At 45.1% G+C, this 14,829-nt stretch overlaps 1 protein-coding gene across 3 annotated transcripts in view; it reads left to right on the forward strand.

Moving 5' to 3' along the window:
- ZCCHC2 (zinc finger CCHC-type containing 2) overlaps positions 1-14,179 on the forward strand; it is a 60,997-nt gene extending 46,818 nt beyond the window's left edge. Inside the window, exons 12-15 of one of the 3 annotated variants that reach the window (XR_009406019.1) lie at positions 1,609-1,737; positions 5,979-7,472; positions 8,462-8,606; positions 12,779-13,079. Coding sequence is in view for 2 of the 3 variants with exons in the window: in XM_059409786.1 (XP_059265769.1) it covers positions 1,609-1,737; positions 5,979-7,472; positions 8,462-8,529 (1,691 nt within the window). In the remaining variant the exon portion in view is untranslated. Of the gene's footprint in view, positions 1-1,608; positions 1,738-5,978; positions 7,473-8,461; positions 10,588-12,778; positions 13,080-13,702 lie in introns of those variants that run through there. The other 2 variants (XM_059409786.1, XM_059409785.1) reach the window with 2 other exon arrangements.
- The last annotated feature ends 650 nt before the right edge of the window (positions 14,180-14,829 follow it).

The raw sequence follows: 14,829 nt of genomic DNA on the forward strand, positions 1-14,829 counted from the left end.
ACAGTTTGGTGATGAGAGTATTTACTAGCTACGTAATCTAGAGTGAATCATTGTATAAATTGGCATTTGGAGAAATAGCCGCTCTTTTTTTTTTTTTTTTTTTTTTTTTAAACCCATTCCAGAACTTCGGCTTTGAAGTTTCAAAGACTCCACTGGGGTTTCACTGTCTGAGTTAGTGAGCAAATCTCAGCTCATCCTACTCCAGGGGCTCTCTTTTAGCATACATTTCTGGTGTGAGAACTGTCCTTGGATCTTTGAGTCCCTCAGTAGAATTGTTCATTTTGTTCATTTTGCTGCTTGAGATATTTATATGCGTGATTTGTGCACACGCCACAGTGGTATAGGTTTTACTTTGATCAGTCCAGTTTGGTGCCGGGCTGTTTGGCCGCCATGGCGCATTAGATGGTCTTCTGATCGCGTGTTGGCTCGCATCCCTTTCCTTAGTCATGTTGTGACTGGTAATGCAGAACCTATTACCATGCGTAAGTACCCTCCAGCTTACTTTTCTGTAAAACTAATACTTGCCCAAGTCACTCCTCTGCCACTCTTAGAGGCTCATGAGATTTTGTGCCGTTTTCCTTTGGCAGTTTGGCCTTTTATTACCCAAAGGGAATTGCAGCATCTGCATTCTTAATGACTTTATTCTTTAGTATCTCCTTACCATTGGAGTGGGTGGGCTAGGCTAGGTCATCCTTAACCGTACTAACTCTATTATAAATTGAATACCTTCAGAGGACACAGATTAGTCAGCTAACTAGTTCATTATTACACAAACCATATCTTTTTTCTAAAACATATTTTGTCCAAGCAGTTACCTTTTACTGCTTCTACCAGGTTGCCATAGAAATGGTTCACTCATCTATATAATTCCGAAATGCCTTCAGAATTCCTTATGTGTGGATTTGTACACTAAACACATGTTGAGCGCTTGCTGCAAGGCAGAAACTATGTTAGCTGCTGAGTTTACAGAAATGAATAGAAGAGTTATCTAAGTTTGCTCCAGTGCAGGAATGTCTAATACTAGGTATACTAATAATCTTTCCTCTGTGCCCAAAACAGATATGACTAATTGATCATGACAAGTTCTGTACTATACCCCCTACCCCACCTCGATGTGCGCCTGTTTTCTGGGCAGAACTCAAGGGGCTACTCAGTCTAGATGGGAAGCATTTGAGTCTTTTTAAATACTCAGGCACAGTGATTTCACTGAATAAGCATTTTTGGCAGTCAGTTCTATTCTTGAATTCTATTAAAGAATGTATTTTCCAATAAGCTCTGAGAAGCTAAAATATCTAGACTTAGATAATGGCTTCATATGCTAGGACTGAGCAGTCACTACAAAGAAACTAAACTGATTTTTTAAAAAGCCAGTAAGATTGACTTGTTCCCTCTGCTTTTATTTGAAGAATGTATTTGTTATTGTTATTTTTAATTAAAATTGTATTTTAATAATGAATTTTTACCTGGGTCGAGGACCAGCTTTTTAGGTGTTTGTAGACAAACTGAAAGAAAAAAACTTTTATAGCTGTAACTAATTCTAATGGTTCAATTTAGAAATTAATTTAACTACTTAACATGATTTTTAAAAACTAGAATTGTTATTTTTAGATGTGAATTTGGACATTGGATCTGGACATGACACATGTGGAGAAACCTCTTCAGAGAGTTACAGTTCTCCTTCTAGCCCACGACATGATGGAAGAGAAAGCTTTGAAAGTGAAGAAGAAAAAGACAGAGGTTTGCTCTCTGGAAGGGAAGTGGGGGTGGCAGAGGAAAATGTATATTGTCTCTTAAAATCAGTCAGACATACATAATTTTATGTTTCTATAAATGTCATTATTGATTTTAAATTTAACTGGTATAAAGGGTGTCTTATAGACCACTGACTTGGCAGTTCCTAGCTGTGTTGATTTTTTTTAAAGCTTTATTTCCCTGCATATGAAATTAAGTAGAAAGAAAACAGTCATAATAAAATAAAGAGTTCAGTGTAGAAAAATTAAAAATGTGTGTGTTGCTGGAAGTACTTATTTATGATATCCATATCTTCTTAATGGATTGATCCTTTTATCATTATAAAATATCTTTTTTGTCTCTAATAACAGTTTTTGTCTTAAAGACTATTTTATCTGAGAATAATACAGCACTCTAGCTCTCTTAGGTATTATTTATAGCGTACTTCTTTTTCTGTCTTTTTACTTTAAGCCTATTCATGTCTTTGAATCGGAAGTGTATCTCTTATAGACAGCGTGTAGTTGGATTATGGCTTTTTAGCCATTTGCCCATCTCTGCCATTTGAGTGGAATGTTTAATCCATTTAATTTTACTGTAATTGCTGATAACATAGGATTCACATCTGCCATTTTGCTATTTATTTTCTGTATGTATTATGTTTTTAATTCTTCCTTAAACAGAAGCTCAGAGTCAGCCAAAAGTAAGAATGTAGGGCTTTCTCAGGTCTTTCCTGGGCTTACATACAGCTCAAGATACGAGTATGGCCTTTTAAGATTTTTAGGAATATGTGGAAGCTTTTCAAAACTCCTTGTGGACATCTCACTCTTCGTTTTTTTTTTCTTTTAAAGTTTTTTGGTCACGCTCTTGTTAGCCCCAAGTGGTAATGCTGCCTGAGGCAGCCATGTTGTTAAACATTTGCTGCTGGTTGATTGTGACAAATGCCGCGTGGGTAAGCAGCTGTTAACAGAGTGAGGTCTAATTGCTAGGCCAATAGTGACAGCTCTTTGGGGATGGGGCTTTTAGATAGCTCCAAATGCATGCTTTTTCTAGTGGCTGCTAGTTTTATAAAGCTACTGTAGCTGCAAAACTTTTCCTTTATAAAGCTACTTCTGAACTGGAGAAAATATACAGGAAATAGGGCAAGGTAAAATGCCACAGTGCTTGCTCTTCCTAAGAGAGTCAGTAGCTTTTCTGCAATAAACACTCCTCAGGTTGCTGCAAGCCTTTAGTTAATTTCTAGAGTTCTGAAAAAGTTGATTTTGACAGTTTTTGCCAGGATTCTTGTTCCTTTTATGCAGAAGTGAAGTGAGAACCTTACCCTACCATTCTGGAAATGAGATCTCAAAAATGTATATATCGAATGAGGATATCATTCTTTACACATGATAAACACATCTGGTAACATCTTGGTTATAAATATCTGATTAGGAACATTTTGGTTATTTGACGGTTATAAGATGTACCCATGCTAGTGAGAAGTATTAACTGATTTCTCTTGGGCCACAAAGTATTTGTGTAAATATTCCCACCACAGTATTTCTTGCTGGGCAGGGTATAGCTTTCCCAGACCTTTGCTCCTGTATCAGGTCATGTCTTAGGGAGCTACAGCAGGAGTGCTCCTGCATCACGATGTGCACTCACAGCTCGTCTCGACTGTGCAGTTGTTCTGAAGCCCTACCAAGGCAGCATGTAGTGACTTGACCGCGAGTTCTCATCGGAGGCAGCACTGTTTCTGATCTGCACTTTGCTAACAGAAAAGAAAAAAAAAATGGACTACCCACAGCTCTTAATGAAGGTTAAATGAGAGCATTTTTATGCCTTTTCCAGGATAGATAGGCTTTCAGTGTGCTTCAATTCACATGCTCTGCTTGATTCTGTGGTATTTGCCAATAATCCGGGGGCTCTTGAGCTAACAGTGCACATTTGGCCCCTTGGTCAGAATTGGGAAGAGCACATCTGTGCACCTGGGTTACTTTGCAACCTCCCTTTCCTGCCGTCCAGTAGAGCGAGTTGGCAGCTTGGATGGAGGAACTTGCCATTTTCAGATAGGCCCGATTTTCAAGTGACTCAGTTGAGCCTTCCCTAAATGAAGAATCATTTGGAATGTCTAAAACCAGCAGGGGGAAATATATCCACTGTGGGAAAAAGCTTTAATCATTTTTAGAATTTTGAGTGCATGAAAAGGTTGCTTTAAAAAGCATGTGACTTTGTTGTTCTGTTGCTCATAATGGCGTTTTGTTTTGAGACTTCCTACTTTTGAAAGCCAGTGCAGAAAAGGGAGAGACCATCTCTCATTAGCTAGAGGAGTCCCTACAATATTCAGAAAACCACTTGGGATTGTTTAAACTCATAGGGCCATTTGCCATGACTTGAGATTTAAAGAAAGCCCAGTTCATACAGAAATGTAGTTAACCACCTGAAAAATGATCTGTCTTCTTTGGACTTAAATGTTGGTCTTTGTGTATTCCTATGATGTTACAGAACAGATAAAATGCCTTGAATAAGTTACTAATTTTTGGATACATTTTGTTTTGAAGTGTTTAGGAAGAAATACCTCAGTTACTCAGGGAAGTTTATGCTAGAATCACTTACTCATATATTGAAACTCTTCTTCCTAAATTGTTATAATCGATTCAGTAACACTGTTGACATCCTTTGTCATTAAGCAGGTTCTGTTTAACCTTTCTTGAGAAAGACTACTAGTATGATTTGTTTTTAGTATTGTTTCAGAAGTTTTTAACATCTTTGCTGAGTATTGCTAGCAGTTACCTTAATGTGTAAACATTTTTCAGTATATGATGCAGTTCTGCTTGTATTTATGAGCAAAAAAAAAAAAAGTTAAAATAGGCACTACATTTAATTGCATGGTTTCTCTACGAATTACTGCAGTATCTGGGTTTATAATACCTACCTGTTGTGGTCTAGGCCTTACCTTTTGCCCTCTTTATACCAGAAGTCAAGACACCCAAGGGAAGTCTAGATTGAAGCTATTTCTACATACAGCCCTAAGAGCAGATTGCAGCAGTAATACCATATAAAGTGTAATTTTGGATTTGCCACTTTGCTGTTTTGCCACGGGAGAAATGGCGGCACTCTCGTGTTTGTCTCGCTGCTTGTGCTCCAGCACCATTTGGTCTATGACTATCCTAGGGGCTTTAAATGTTCTTTTTCCCACTGAAATATGTCAGAGTACGAATATTTACCAGATATTTATTCCATTCTCTTCCGTTCCCTAGTGCTAGATGCCTGGGTGAAGGATAGTCTTGTAACTGAGCTCCTTTAAATGGCATCATGTGTGTGAGACCCATGTGAAGACCTTGGGTTTGGCAGTGCAGAATACAGATCAAGTGCATTGCTTAAAATTGATTAAAGTTAAAAAGACCCAATCCTTTTCTTAGTAATGTGCTATTAAATAAAGCTCTCTGTTTATGTTGTGCTTCATTCAGTCTCCAGTTAACTTTTTGTTGCTTATCTTTTCATGGTTTGGTTTTGTTTGTTTTGTTTTTTTTTTTTTTTTTTGTAAAGACTTAATCTTTTTAGAGCAGTTTTTGGTTTACAATAAAATGAAGAGGGAGGTACTACAGAACTTTCCCCTGTACTGCCACCGCATAGACAGTCTGCCCCGTTAATCACTAGCACTCACTGGAGTGGTGCACTTTTTACCGAGCATGAACATCCGTTGACACGTTATTATCACCCAGCGCCCACAGTGACCTAAGGGTTCATTCTTGGTGGTTACACCTTCAGTGGCAGTGGACAAATGTATAATGTCTTATCACCACCCCGAAAGCCCCCTGTGCTCTGCCTCTTCGTCTCTGCCCTCAACTCCCCATCCCTGGCGTCCACTGGTCTTTTTATTGTCACCATAGTTTTGTCTTTAACAGAATCTCTATATTTCTTAAATGAAGTCCATAGGAAGTAAAAAATTAAATGAAGTTCAACTTGGTGGTCAGGAAACTGAGGGACATATCTCCTCCAGTTATAAACTTCAGAGTTCATTTTAGATACACTTAAAATTTGGGGCACCTGGGTGGCTCAGGCGGTTAAGCGTCCGACTCTTGATCTCAGCTCAGGTCTTGATCTCAGGGTCATGAGTTCGGGCCCCACACTGGGCTCCACTCTGGGCATAGAAGCTACTTTTAAAAAAATAAAATGTAAAATAAAAGTTAAAAAAAAAGATAAAATTTATTTCTAGCAAGGGATGGGAGTGATGCATGCTTTAACATCTATTTATATGTTTCCCTTAGACACAGACAGCAATTCTGAGGATTCTGGGAATCCGTCAACAACCAGGTTTACAGGCTATGGTTCTGTCAACCAGACCGTCACTGTCCAGCCACCTGTTCAGATTGCTTCATTAGGAAGCGACAACGGAGGCCTTTTAGAAGATCCCCTAACCGCACCCAAGTATCAGCATATTTCTTTTATGCCAACTTTACACTGTGTCATGCACAATGGTGCCCAGAAGTCTGACGTTGTTGTTCCTCCACCCAAATCTGCCGATGGCAAGACAATAGGGATGCTCGTTCCCAGTCCTGTTGCTATTTCCGCAATAAGGGAATCCACAAATTCTACCCCTGTTGGAATCCTGGGGCCAGCAGCTTCTACTGGAGAATCCGAAAAACACCTTGAATTACTGGCTTCCCCTTTACCTCTTCCGTCAGCCTTCCTCCCCCACAGCAGCGCCCCCGCTTTACACCTCACAATCCAGAGGCTAAAGTTGCCACCCCCACAGGGGTCTTCAGAGAGTTGCCCAGTTAACATCCCACAGCAGCCCCCCGCGAGTCTGAGCATTGGATCACCAAACACTGCCTTTCTTCCTGTCCACAGCCCAGGTAGTTTTCCGGGATCTCCTGTTGCTACCACGGACCCCATCACAAAATCTGCATCCCAGGTGGTAGGACTCAATCAAATGGTGCCTCAAATCGAGGGAAACACGGGGACCGTCCCTCAGCCTACCAATGTGAAGGTAGTTCTTCCAGCAGCCGGCCTGTCAGCCGCCCAGCCACCAGCTTCCTACACCTTGCCCGGCTCGCCCCTCGCCGCCAGCGTGCTGCCCAGCCAGAGCTCCAGCGTGCTCAGCCCGGCGGCCACGTCGGCCCCGTCGGCGGGGGCGGGCCTCAGCCAGGCCCCGCCCGCCGGGCCGCCCGCCGTCCCCACCCACACCCCGGGCCCCGCCCCCAGCCCGAGCCCCGCTTTGACACACAGCACTGCGCAGAGTGACAGCACGTCCTACATCAGTGCGGTGGGAAACACGAACGCTAACGGGACGGTGTTGCCGCCGCAGCAGGTGGGCTCGGGCCCTTGCGGTTCGTGCGGGCGCAGGTGCAGCTGCGGGACCAACGGGAGCCTGCAGCTGAACAGCTACTACTATCCCAACCCGATGCCCGGACCGATGTACCGAGTCCCGTCGTTCTTCACTCTGCCGTCCCTCTGCAATGGCAGCTACCTCAACCAAGCACATCAGAGCAACGGAAACCAACTTCCTTTCTTTCTGCCTCAGACTCCGTACGCAAACGGGCTGGTGCATGACCCGGTCATGGGGAGCCAAGCCAACTACGGCCTGCAGCAGATGGCGGGCTTCGGGAGGTTCTATCCCGTCTACCCGGCACCGAACGTAGTTGCCAACACGAGCGCTTCGGGGCCCAAGAAGAACGGGAACGTGTCATGTTACAACTGTGGCGTGAGCGGACACTACGCACAGGAGTGCAAGCAGTCGTCCATGGAGGCCAGTCAACAAGGTAATCATGAGAGCTCCCAGAGGACTTGTTTTTGAGTGTGCCCGTTTCTCCCTGCCTTACTGAGCACGGTGGCCCCGGTGTGGCAGCAAGAGCTGGTGTGTGTTCCCTTATGGGTGTTGTGCTTTCGGTAACGAATCCCGAAATGCAAGTGGGAAGACCTAGGGTAGACCTAGGGCACGCAGCGCAAGGAAGGGGAGAGGAATTCAGTTTCCAAGGAAAGCATAAAACCACTGAGGCACTTTGGAAGGAGTACCATGGGGATTTGCGTTATATATGTCAAATCTCTTGCTTGCAGCACTTTTTTTTTTAAGCTATAATCCTGTTGCCTAGAGTAAGCAGACTTTTCAGATACTGAAGATGTAGGAAGTCACGTGGTCCTCTGACAACGTGTGATTTCTAGTTTCTCTGGAGTGGATCGGTGCCTGGCCAGCTGGCCTCACACACATTCCCTCATGCCCCCTTTCCCTCCCAGCAGATGCTTCCAAAAAAAAAAAAAATGCTGTTGCATTTTAAGGGACAATATTTAAGCACTGGTCTGGGAATAAGGGAATTATTTGAACTCTGTTTAATGTTATTACCACCAGAAAGAAGAAAACGTTCTTAGATGAGTCTGCGTAAGACCGCACATTCAGCGGAGACACCAGACTGTTCTTTTTCGCCTGGATTTGGCTTTTGTCGTTTTGCCAAATCTCACCACACACACACACACACACACACATACACACACACACACACACACACACACACACAAAAGCTTGAATTGTGAGTGTATACTTGGCATTTTTACAGGAAGGTCGAGTTTGATAGCTTTAGGTTGAGCTTAAAGCACAAACTTCATACTACTTTTTGAAGGTAGTTTATTTCCCCGTTTTGGAATCGTAGTAGTGCGGAGGATGCTGCCTTCTGCCGAGCATGCCGTTTGCTGTCTTGTGGTTTGTGATGCCTTGCCTTGTAAGCAGTGACTTAGCAGTTCTGTTTTCCCGTTTTAGGCACTTACAGACTGAGATACGCACCTCCCCTCCCCCCTTCTAATGATACGTTGGATTCTGCAGACTGAAACAAGTAAAGCTTGACTGCTTAATACCCTGACGTGTTGGGGAGTCATGGTGGGGTGTGGAGGGGAGGAAAGGAAAGGTATTTTGTTTGTGTTTCTTTGTCTATACATTTCCTAGATTTCTATGCAGTTGGGACTTTTCATTTCTCTTGTACCGATGTCCAAAACAAAAAAGAATGCATTGCTTTTGAGCCTCTGGTCTCCTGGTTCAACAACAGGCTTATCTGTATGATACATGTCATTTAAACCTCCAGACAAACTATCAAAAGGAAAATGTTTGCTTTTTTTTTTTTTTTTTTTTTTTTTTTACACTGAATACTTGCTGTGTGCAATGTTTACTGAATCTTTAAAACTGTGTATTTGACCTTTTTTTACAACACTGGTGATAGTCATATGGTTTTGAAAAAGAGAAACTTTGCTTCTTCCGCACTCTTCTCACTTTCACCCTAAAGGACACACATCACCCCGCCACCCTCCTTCCAGTGACCCGTGGCCAGGGCAGTTGGCCATGCATCGGTCTACACTTCCATGACCTGCCCTTCCTATAAATTGAGGGTGGAATGTTTCACCTTCCTGTGAAAGGACACATCAAGTCCCCTGAACTGTGTGTATATATGTACCGAACAGCATCCCGTAAACACATATATGCAGTGCTTGTGGTCCAAATCAAAATTAAAGTTAGTGGAAGAGAGTGGAAGAAGTAAAACCATATGAAACAAAAAAAAATACGAAGTCTGAAGAGGACAAAGAGCTTTTTCTTATAAAAAAGAAAATAATAATAAAAAAATAAAAACAAAACAAAAAACCCAAAAAACTTTTTACTTCATCATACTTTTTTAGCCTGTTGCTTCAGAGAGACATAATAAAGTAAACAAACTAGTGTGAGTGTTGTTCTGTGTGTCTGTGTGTAATGAAAGTCGACAGCCGATCTTATTTGTAGTCTACCACTGTGTCGTGCTAAAGAGACACTACCTGAGTAAAGAGTTCTTCTTTTCTCACACCAACTGTAGCAGTGTTACGTTGTGTTTAAAAATGTGTATGGTTTATTGCAATCTGAGCAGAAGCTGTGGTTTCTGCAAAAGTCAGGTTTGTTCCCTAACCCGTCTCTCGTAGCAAAGTCACTTTGATAAGTTTACCACTATGCTTGATTATAATGTGAAAGACTGAATTCTGAGTGTGTAAAGATGGTATTAATCATGTCAGTGTCATGTCACTAAGTTTAATGCTGCTGTTTTAAAAAAAAAATTTTTTTTTAAAGCCAATCTATGTACTAAATTGCTTCCAGGTAATTTTTGATTTCCTAAAGTGCACTGAGATTATCTGGAAGACTGGGTGTATTTTTGGAACTGCTGCGTTCAACAGCAGTGAGCAACTACCACTGTATAGTCTGAGATAGGGTCGGGCCGGTTTCGTTTTCCCATTCCTCAGTACGGAGCAGAAGGGATAGGTTTTTGTTGTGTGGAGTAACGTCGGTGTACAGCAGAGGGACTTAAATATTTGGTCTTGGTGCAGAAGCCTAACAGATTGCTAGATAAAAGGAAAAACTTGAAGACAAAAGAAGCTTCATTTAATGCTTCCTAGGTAGCATTTATATTTATAGCAGCAATGTACATTTTGAAACTAATTTTCAGGGTGGGAGCTAAAGGGGAAAGGGGCGGGGGATGCAGGGGTAGATGAAAGCTTTAATTTAAAAAGAAAAGTTCAAGTAAAGGAAATTATTTTGATTAAATATATTTTATTTGATCTGGGTATTTTTGGACCACATTATTAAATTAATTGTTAAGCTGCAGTTGAGTTGTTCCGGTGAGAGTTTTGATAAGCCACGTGCGGACCGCATTGTGAATCCCTTGCCAGTTGTACTTCATGGAGCTTATTTTATGATTTAAAATACTGTACTGTACATGGGAGGTATGTTACCTTCTCCTTATTTGTATGTTTACCATATACTTTGATATTCGAAATGTTATGTACTGGAAAGGCCACTTATATTTCTAGAACAGATTGGATTTTATGCAACCCTTTTTCCTTGAATTAACAGCAATAAAAAAAATGAAAAACAGCTTAAGAATTGTGGTTTATTGCACCTTGTGTTAAAGTGAAGAGAGGAGGGCCGCACACGTGGTGATTTGATTTTTCTTTTTAAAGAATCACCCCATTTCCCCTGTAATGTGGGGCGGTGAATCCCCAAGTTTTTTGTTTGTTTTTTTACCATTTGGATGTTCTTGAGTTTCTTCCCCGCCCCCCACCCCCCAGTCTTACTCTGTAGGTCGCCTGTGTGACACTGGAAGGAGAGCCTGTGTTTCTGTCCCCGGGGCCTGCGCTGTGTGCCCAGGGCTGTTTCCGATGGAGGCTCCCCACCCGGCAGGTGCAGGGGACCTGATTTACTCTCTCGGATTTACCACGATTGTGTTTTCCAGGCAGCTGTGAGGACAGTATGGAGTAGCTTGTGTCCCCCCGGTTCTGTCTTCTCCAACCCAGTCTCTAGTCCGTTTCTGCACACGGAGTAATTCACAGGGAGACTCTGGCCTCGCAGGGGTGCACAGCTCGGTCCCGCCTAGCGGTGGTGACCCGGGGCCGACCCAGACCCCTCTGTGCTCCCCCAGCACTCCCAGCCGTGGGCGCGCAGGGGCTCGGGTGCACGAGGCAGGACTGGTGGCCCAATTGTCCGGAGCCACCTTCTGAGTGTTCCCTCCCTCCGGGCCCATTCGGACAGTGGGTTTGAGCAGCCGCTGGAGCCAGCTCCCCCCTCAGCCAGCAGATGCACCTGCGCTCGGGCCCTCGTGAGGAACGGCCTGCCAGTTAGTGCCCAGGCCACCCGTGTTGCCACCTGTGTCCCCTGCCTGTCCCTTGTCCCTTCTCCTCCTTCCTCCGCTGCCCCAGGAGCCCACTGTCTGAAACTGTCTAACCCCCTCGCCCCTTCCGCCCTCCTCCCCCCACCACACTGGCTCGCTCTCTCCTGAGCTTCGCAGAAAAGGCCGCTCGCGGGTAGTCTTCTGTGACTGTCCCTGCTCATCGGGTGTGGCGGGCCTGATGTCCCGCGGTTTATTCATGTTCACTACCTTGCAGAGGGGAAAAGCGCACACGCACAGTGTAGCCGTTCTGTCCACACTCGGGCGGTTTTCGATTTTTGCTCCCGCGGGCGCGTTTTGGCAGGAGTCTCCCGGCTCGTGCGTGCGACGGTTCTCCAGGCTTCAAATCCAGGAGTGCCAGTGCCGGGCTGTAAGCCCCACCCAAATCCTCAGTTTTCCAGGACTTTGCCAGATCGTTTTCCGAGAGTTTGCGCTCACGCGGACCGCATCCCCGCACAGTCCGTAGCGACACCCTCCGGGGCGGACGCGGTGGCACCCCGGAAGGCTCGGCTCGCGGGAGGCCGGCGAGAGGTGGCTCTGTGCAGCGGGTGTGCAGAGGGCCGGGCCTTGAGGGTCCCCGTGGGCGGGGGCACGGGATCGTAAGGGACAGTGTTTGGTGGCTGGGGCGGGAGGAGGAGATGAAGGCAGGTGTGGGAGAGGGAACATTCTAGAAGAGGTGTGAGGTTTGTGGTTCAAGAGATAAACCAGACTCAGGCTGGAGGTTTTGAAGCTGATGGAAGGCTACATTGGAAGTTTCCCGGTTTTCAGTAGAGGAGGAACATGTTGACTCTGGTATTTACAGAAACTTGGCTGGTGGAGGCGGGAAGGTCTGGCCCTTTGGAGACTGGTTAGGGTGTGGGTGAGGCAGGAGGAGAAGCAGGGCCAGAGGAGGCAAGTGGAAGGAACCTGGGGCCTCTTGAGTTTCATTTTCCCCAAAGAGAAAACGAGACTGTATTTTAATATAAGCAAAAGGCCCAACTTTGGGAAATAGCACCAAGAAGGCACTTGGATGCCTGTTGAATTTGCTTTTGAGGACCAGGAGGATGGAGGTTGTCTGGCGAGGAGACCTGAAGGCAGGAAAGAGCAGAGTCCGGGAGGAGGGCGGCAGGTCCGGGGACCTAGCAACATGGTTCGTTCTTATGTTGCGATGAGCTACTTCAGCTCTGTCCACTGACAAAAACCAAAATATTCCTTGTCCTCAAAAATCTGCTCTCGTTGGAGAGCTTACCAAATGATGGCGGCCCTGGGCTGAGTGGCCCAGTCCCGATTATTTGACACTGGAGTAGAAGGCAAATCCACATTTACTTTTTTATGTAAGTGCTAAAAATCACATCTTTCTGAGAAGGTTCCATAAAGATTAAAGCACAGTGTAAAATAATCTTTTTTTTTTTTTTTTTTGACAGGTAGCATCTAGTACTTAAGAGCGTTGTCCATTTGAGCTTGGAAGACACCTTTTTTCAATTCTACATACTGATTACAAAAGATCTCTAAGGTTAAGGCCGTGAAACCAAATGGAGGCAAGCTGGGGCAGTAGCTCAACCCCATAACCCTTCGATCACTTCATCTCAAAAGAATAAAGAAAAATGCTGACTTTCCCCACCCCGGCGCCCCACAGGAGGGCCCATTTATTTTCAGGGAAATGAGGTGTGGGGGAATGAGGAAGACATGGTCACTGTGTCTCTGGACCTTCCTGGCATGGTGGGGGACTGGCGGCTGGGGGAGGGGTGTCGGGGGACCAGCTATGACGAGAATGGACTCTAGTATCCAAGGGCTGAGAGGCAGGGGTCCACTCAAGGTCTCCTTTACACTGATCGTGCACAGAGGGCAGCATTGTCCTTTCCCAGAGAACGCCCGTTAGCACATTGGCCGGTGCGGTCTGGATGCCTAAGGCCGGTCCGACATCAGCATTGCATCACTGCTTACAGTTTGCAGCTCTTGTGCTCATAACATGCAAAAGTGACTTTCCCGGCTGTACCTTGAGACATGAATCAAATTCTTAAATTCTTCTTTTGAAAAATGAGAGGCCTCTGGATGGGAGTGGGGACACGTTGCCTGAGCTGTGTGCGTGTGTGCAGACTCTGTCCATCTTGGGAGCACAGGCCTGGAGGCTTCCTCCTGTCTGCTCTGGAAGTTGGGGCACATCACTATGGAGGCATCGGAGACCCTCCACCCGGCAGTGTACCCCTTGGGCAGTGACTGCAGTTCTCCGTCACCAGCGCTCTTACCCCCAGGTCCCATTTTGCTCACTTGGAATTTGGGTGGGGTGGGGGCGTGCGGTGGGGGAGCTGGGTGGTTCTTCATTTTTTTTTTTCTTTTTCTTCTTGCAGCTCCAACTTGATCCATGTAAAAGGAGGTCTCAGCCAGCCTCTCGCCAAAAGAAATTGCTAACTGGGAAGCAGCGCCACCTGGTGGGGGACAAGGACAATGCAAGCCAGCAGATGTTCTTTCTCACTGACCTAATTTAGAGAAAACTGAACGTAAGACAGAAAACATTTGAGATTGTAAGCCTGTGCCCCAAACCTTAAAGAACGCAGGAAGCTGGCCATAAAAGTAATTTGAGCAATCTCCTCTTTCAGTCATCACATTCAAAGTTTATTATAAACCTTTGAAACACACTGATGGTGCCTGATGGTTTCCTCTGCACTTTGTCCCCGTGCTTCTTGGTCAGCACTCTGGGGAGGGTGTAGGACCTTCCTCCTTCCCATCTCACAGATTGGGAACTCGAGGTTCAAATGGAGTGAGTGCCACAGACACACCGATGGTGAAGACCAGGCTTCAGATTCGTGCTTTACCTCCCGTGCCGCTGCCTGCCCTCACAGGTGCGTCTCTGCAGAGAGACCCATGGTCTTAATGGCCCTGGGGTCTCTGGGTTTCTGAGAGAGGATAGGGCCGGGATCCTGGTAGGTCCGAACATCTCTTTTCTGTGTCTCATTGAGGGACTTGAAGATGTGGGATGAGGGAAACTTTGCAAAGATTGGAAACCCCGGGACTTTAGGAACTAGCTTCTAAGCATTTGCCTATCTCAGGTACATTCAGGGAGCAGCAACTCTCACCAACATCCGGGGTTTTAAACATGCGCAAATATCCTGTTGGAGCTCCGAGTTTTTCATTGTCCTCAGGGGTCTTGATAAATTGAGCAGTATGTGAATATTCCATTAGCTATAAACTTACAGACCTTCAGAAATGGGCGAGATAAAGTAGCAGGGCAAGCAGAAGAGACAGGTAACCACTGGTTGTCGGAAGCTCCAACATGTAGATGGTCCCAGGCACTCCCTCTACCAGCTGCCATCAGTCACAAACAATCCAAAGGCCAGGAGTGACGGCAGCAAGATCACCTCCAGGCAGGAATAGTGACGGGTTACACCCACCCCGAAAGCCTTCCTAAATGCTAAGAATGCTACCACGTTACCTAACAGTTGCCTAGTGCTCATTCTTGCCAGCACATCAGGGTTCG

The sequence above is a fragment of the Mustela nigripes genome, chromosome 8, assembly GCF_022355385.1.
Source record: "Mustela nigripes isolate SB6536 chromosome 8, MUSNIG.SB6536, whole genome shotgun sequence".
Taxonomy (NCBI): Eukaryota; Metazoa; Chordata; class Mammalia; order Carnivora; family Mustelidae; genus Mustela; species Mustela nigripes.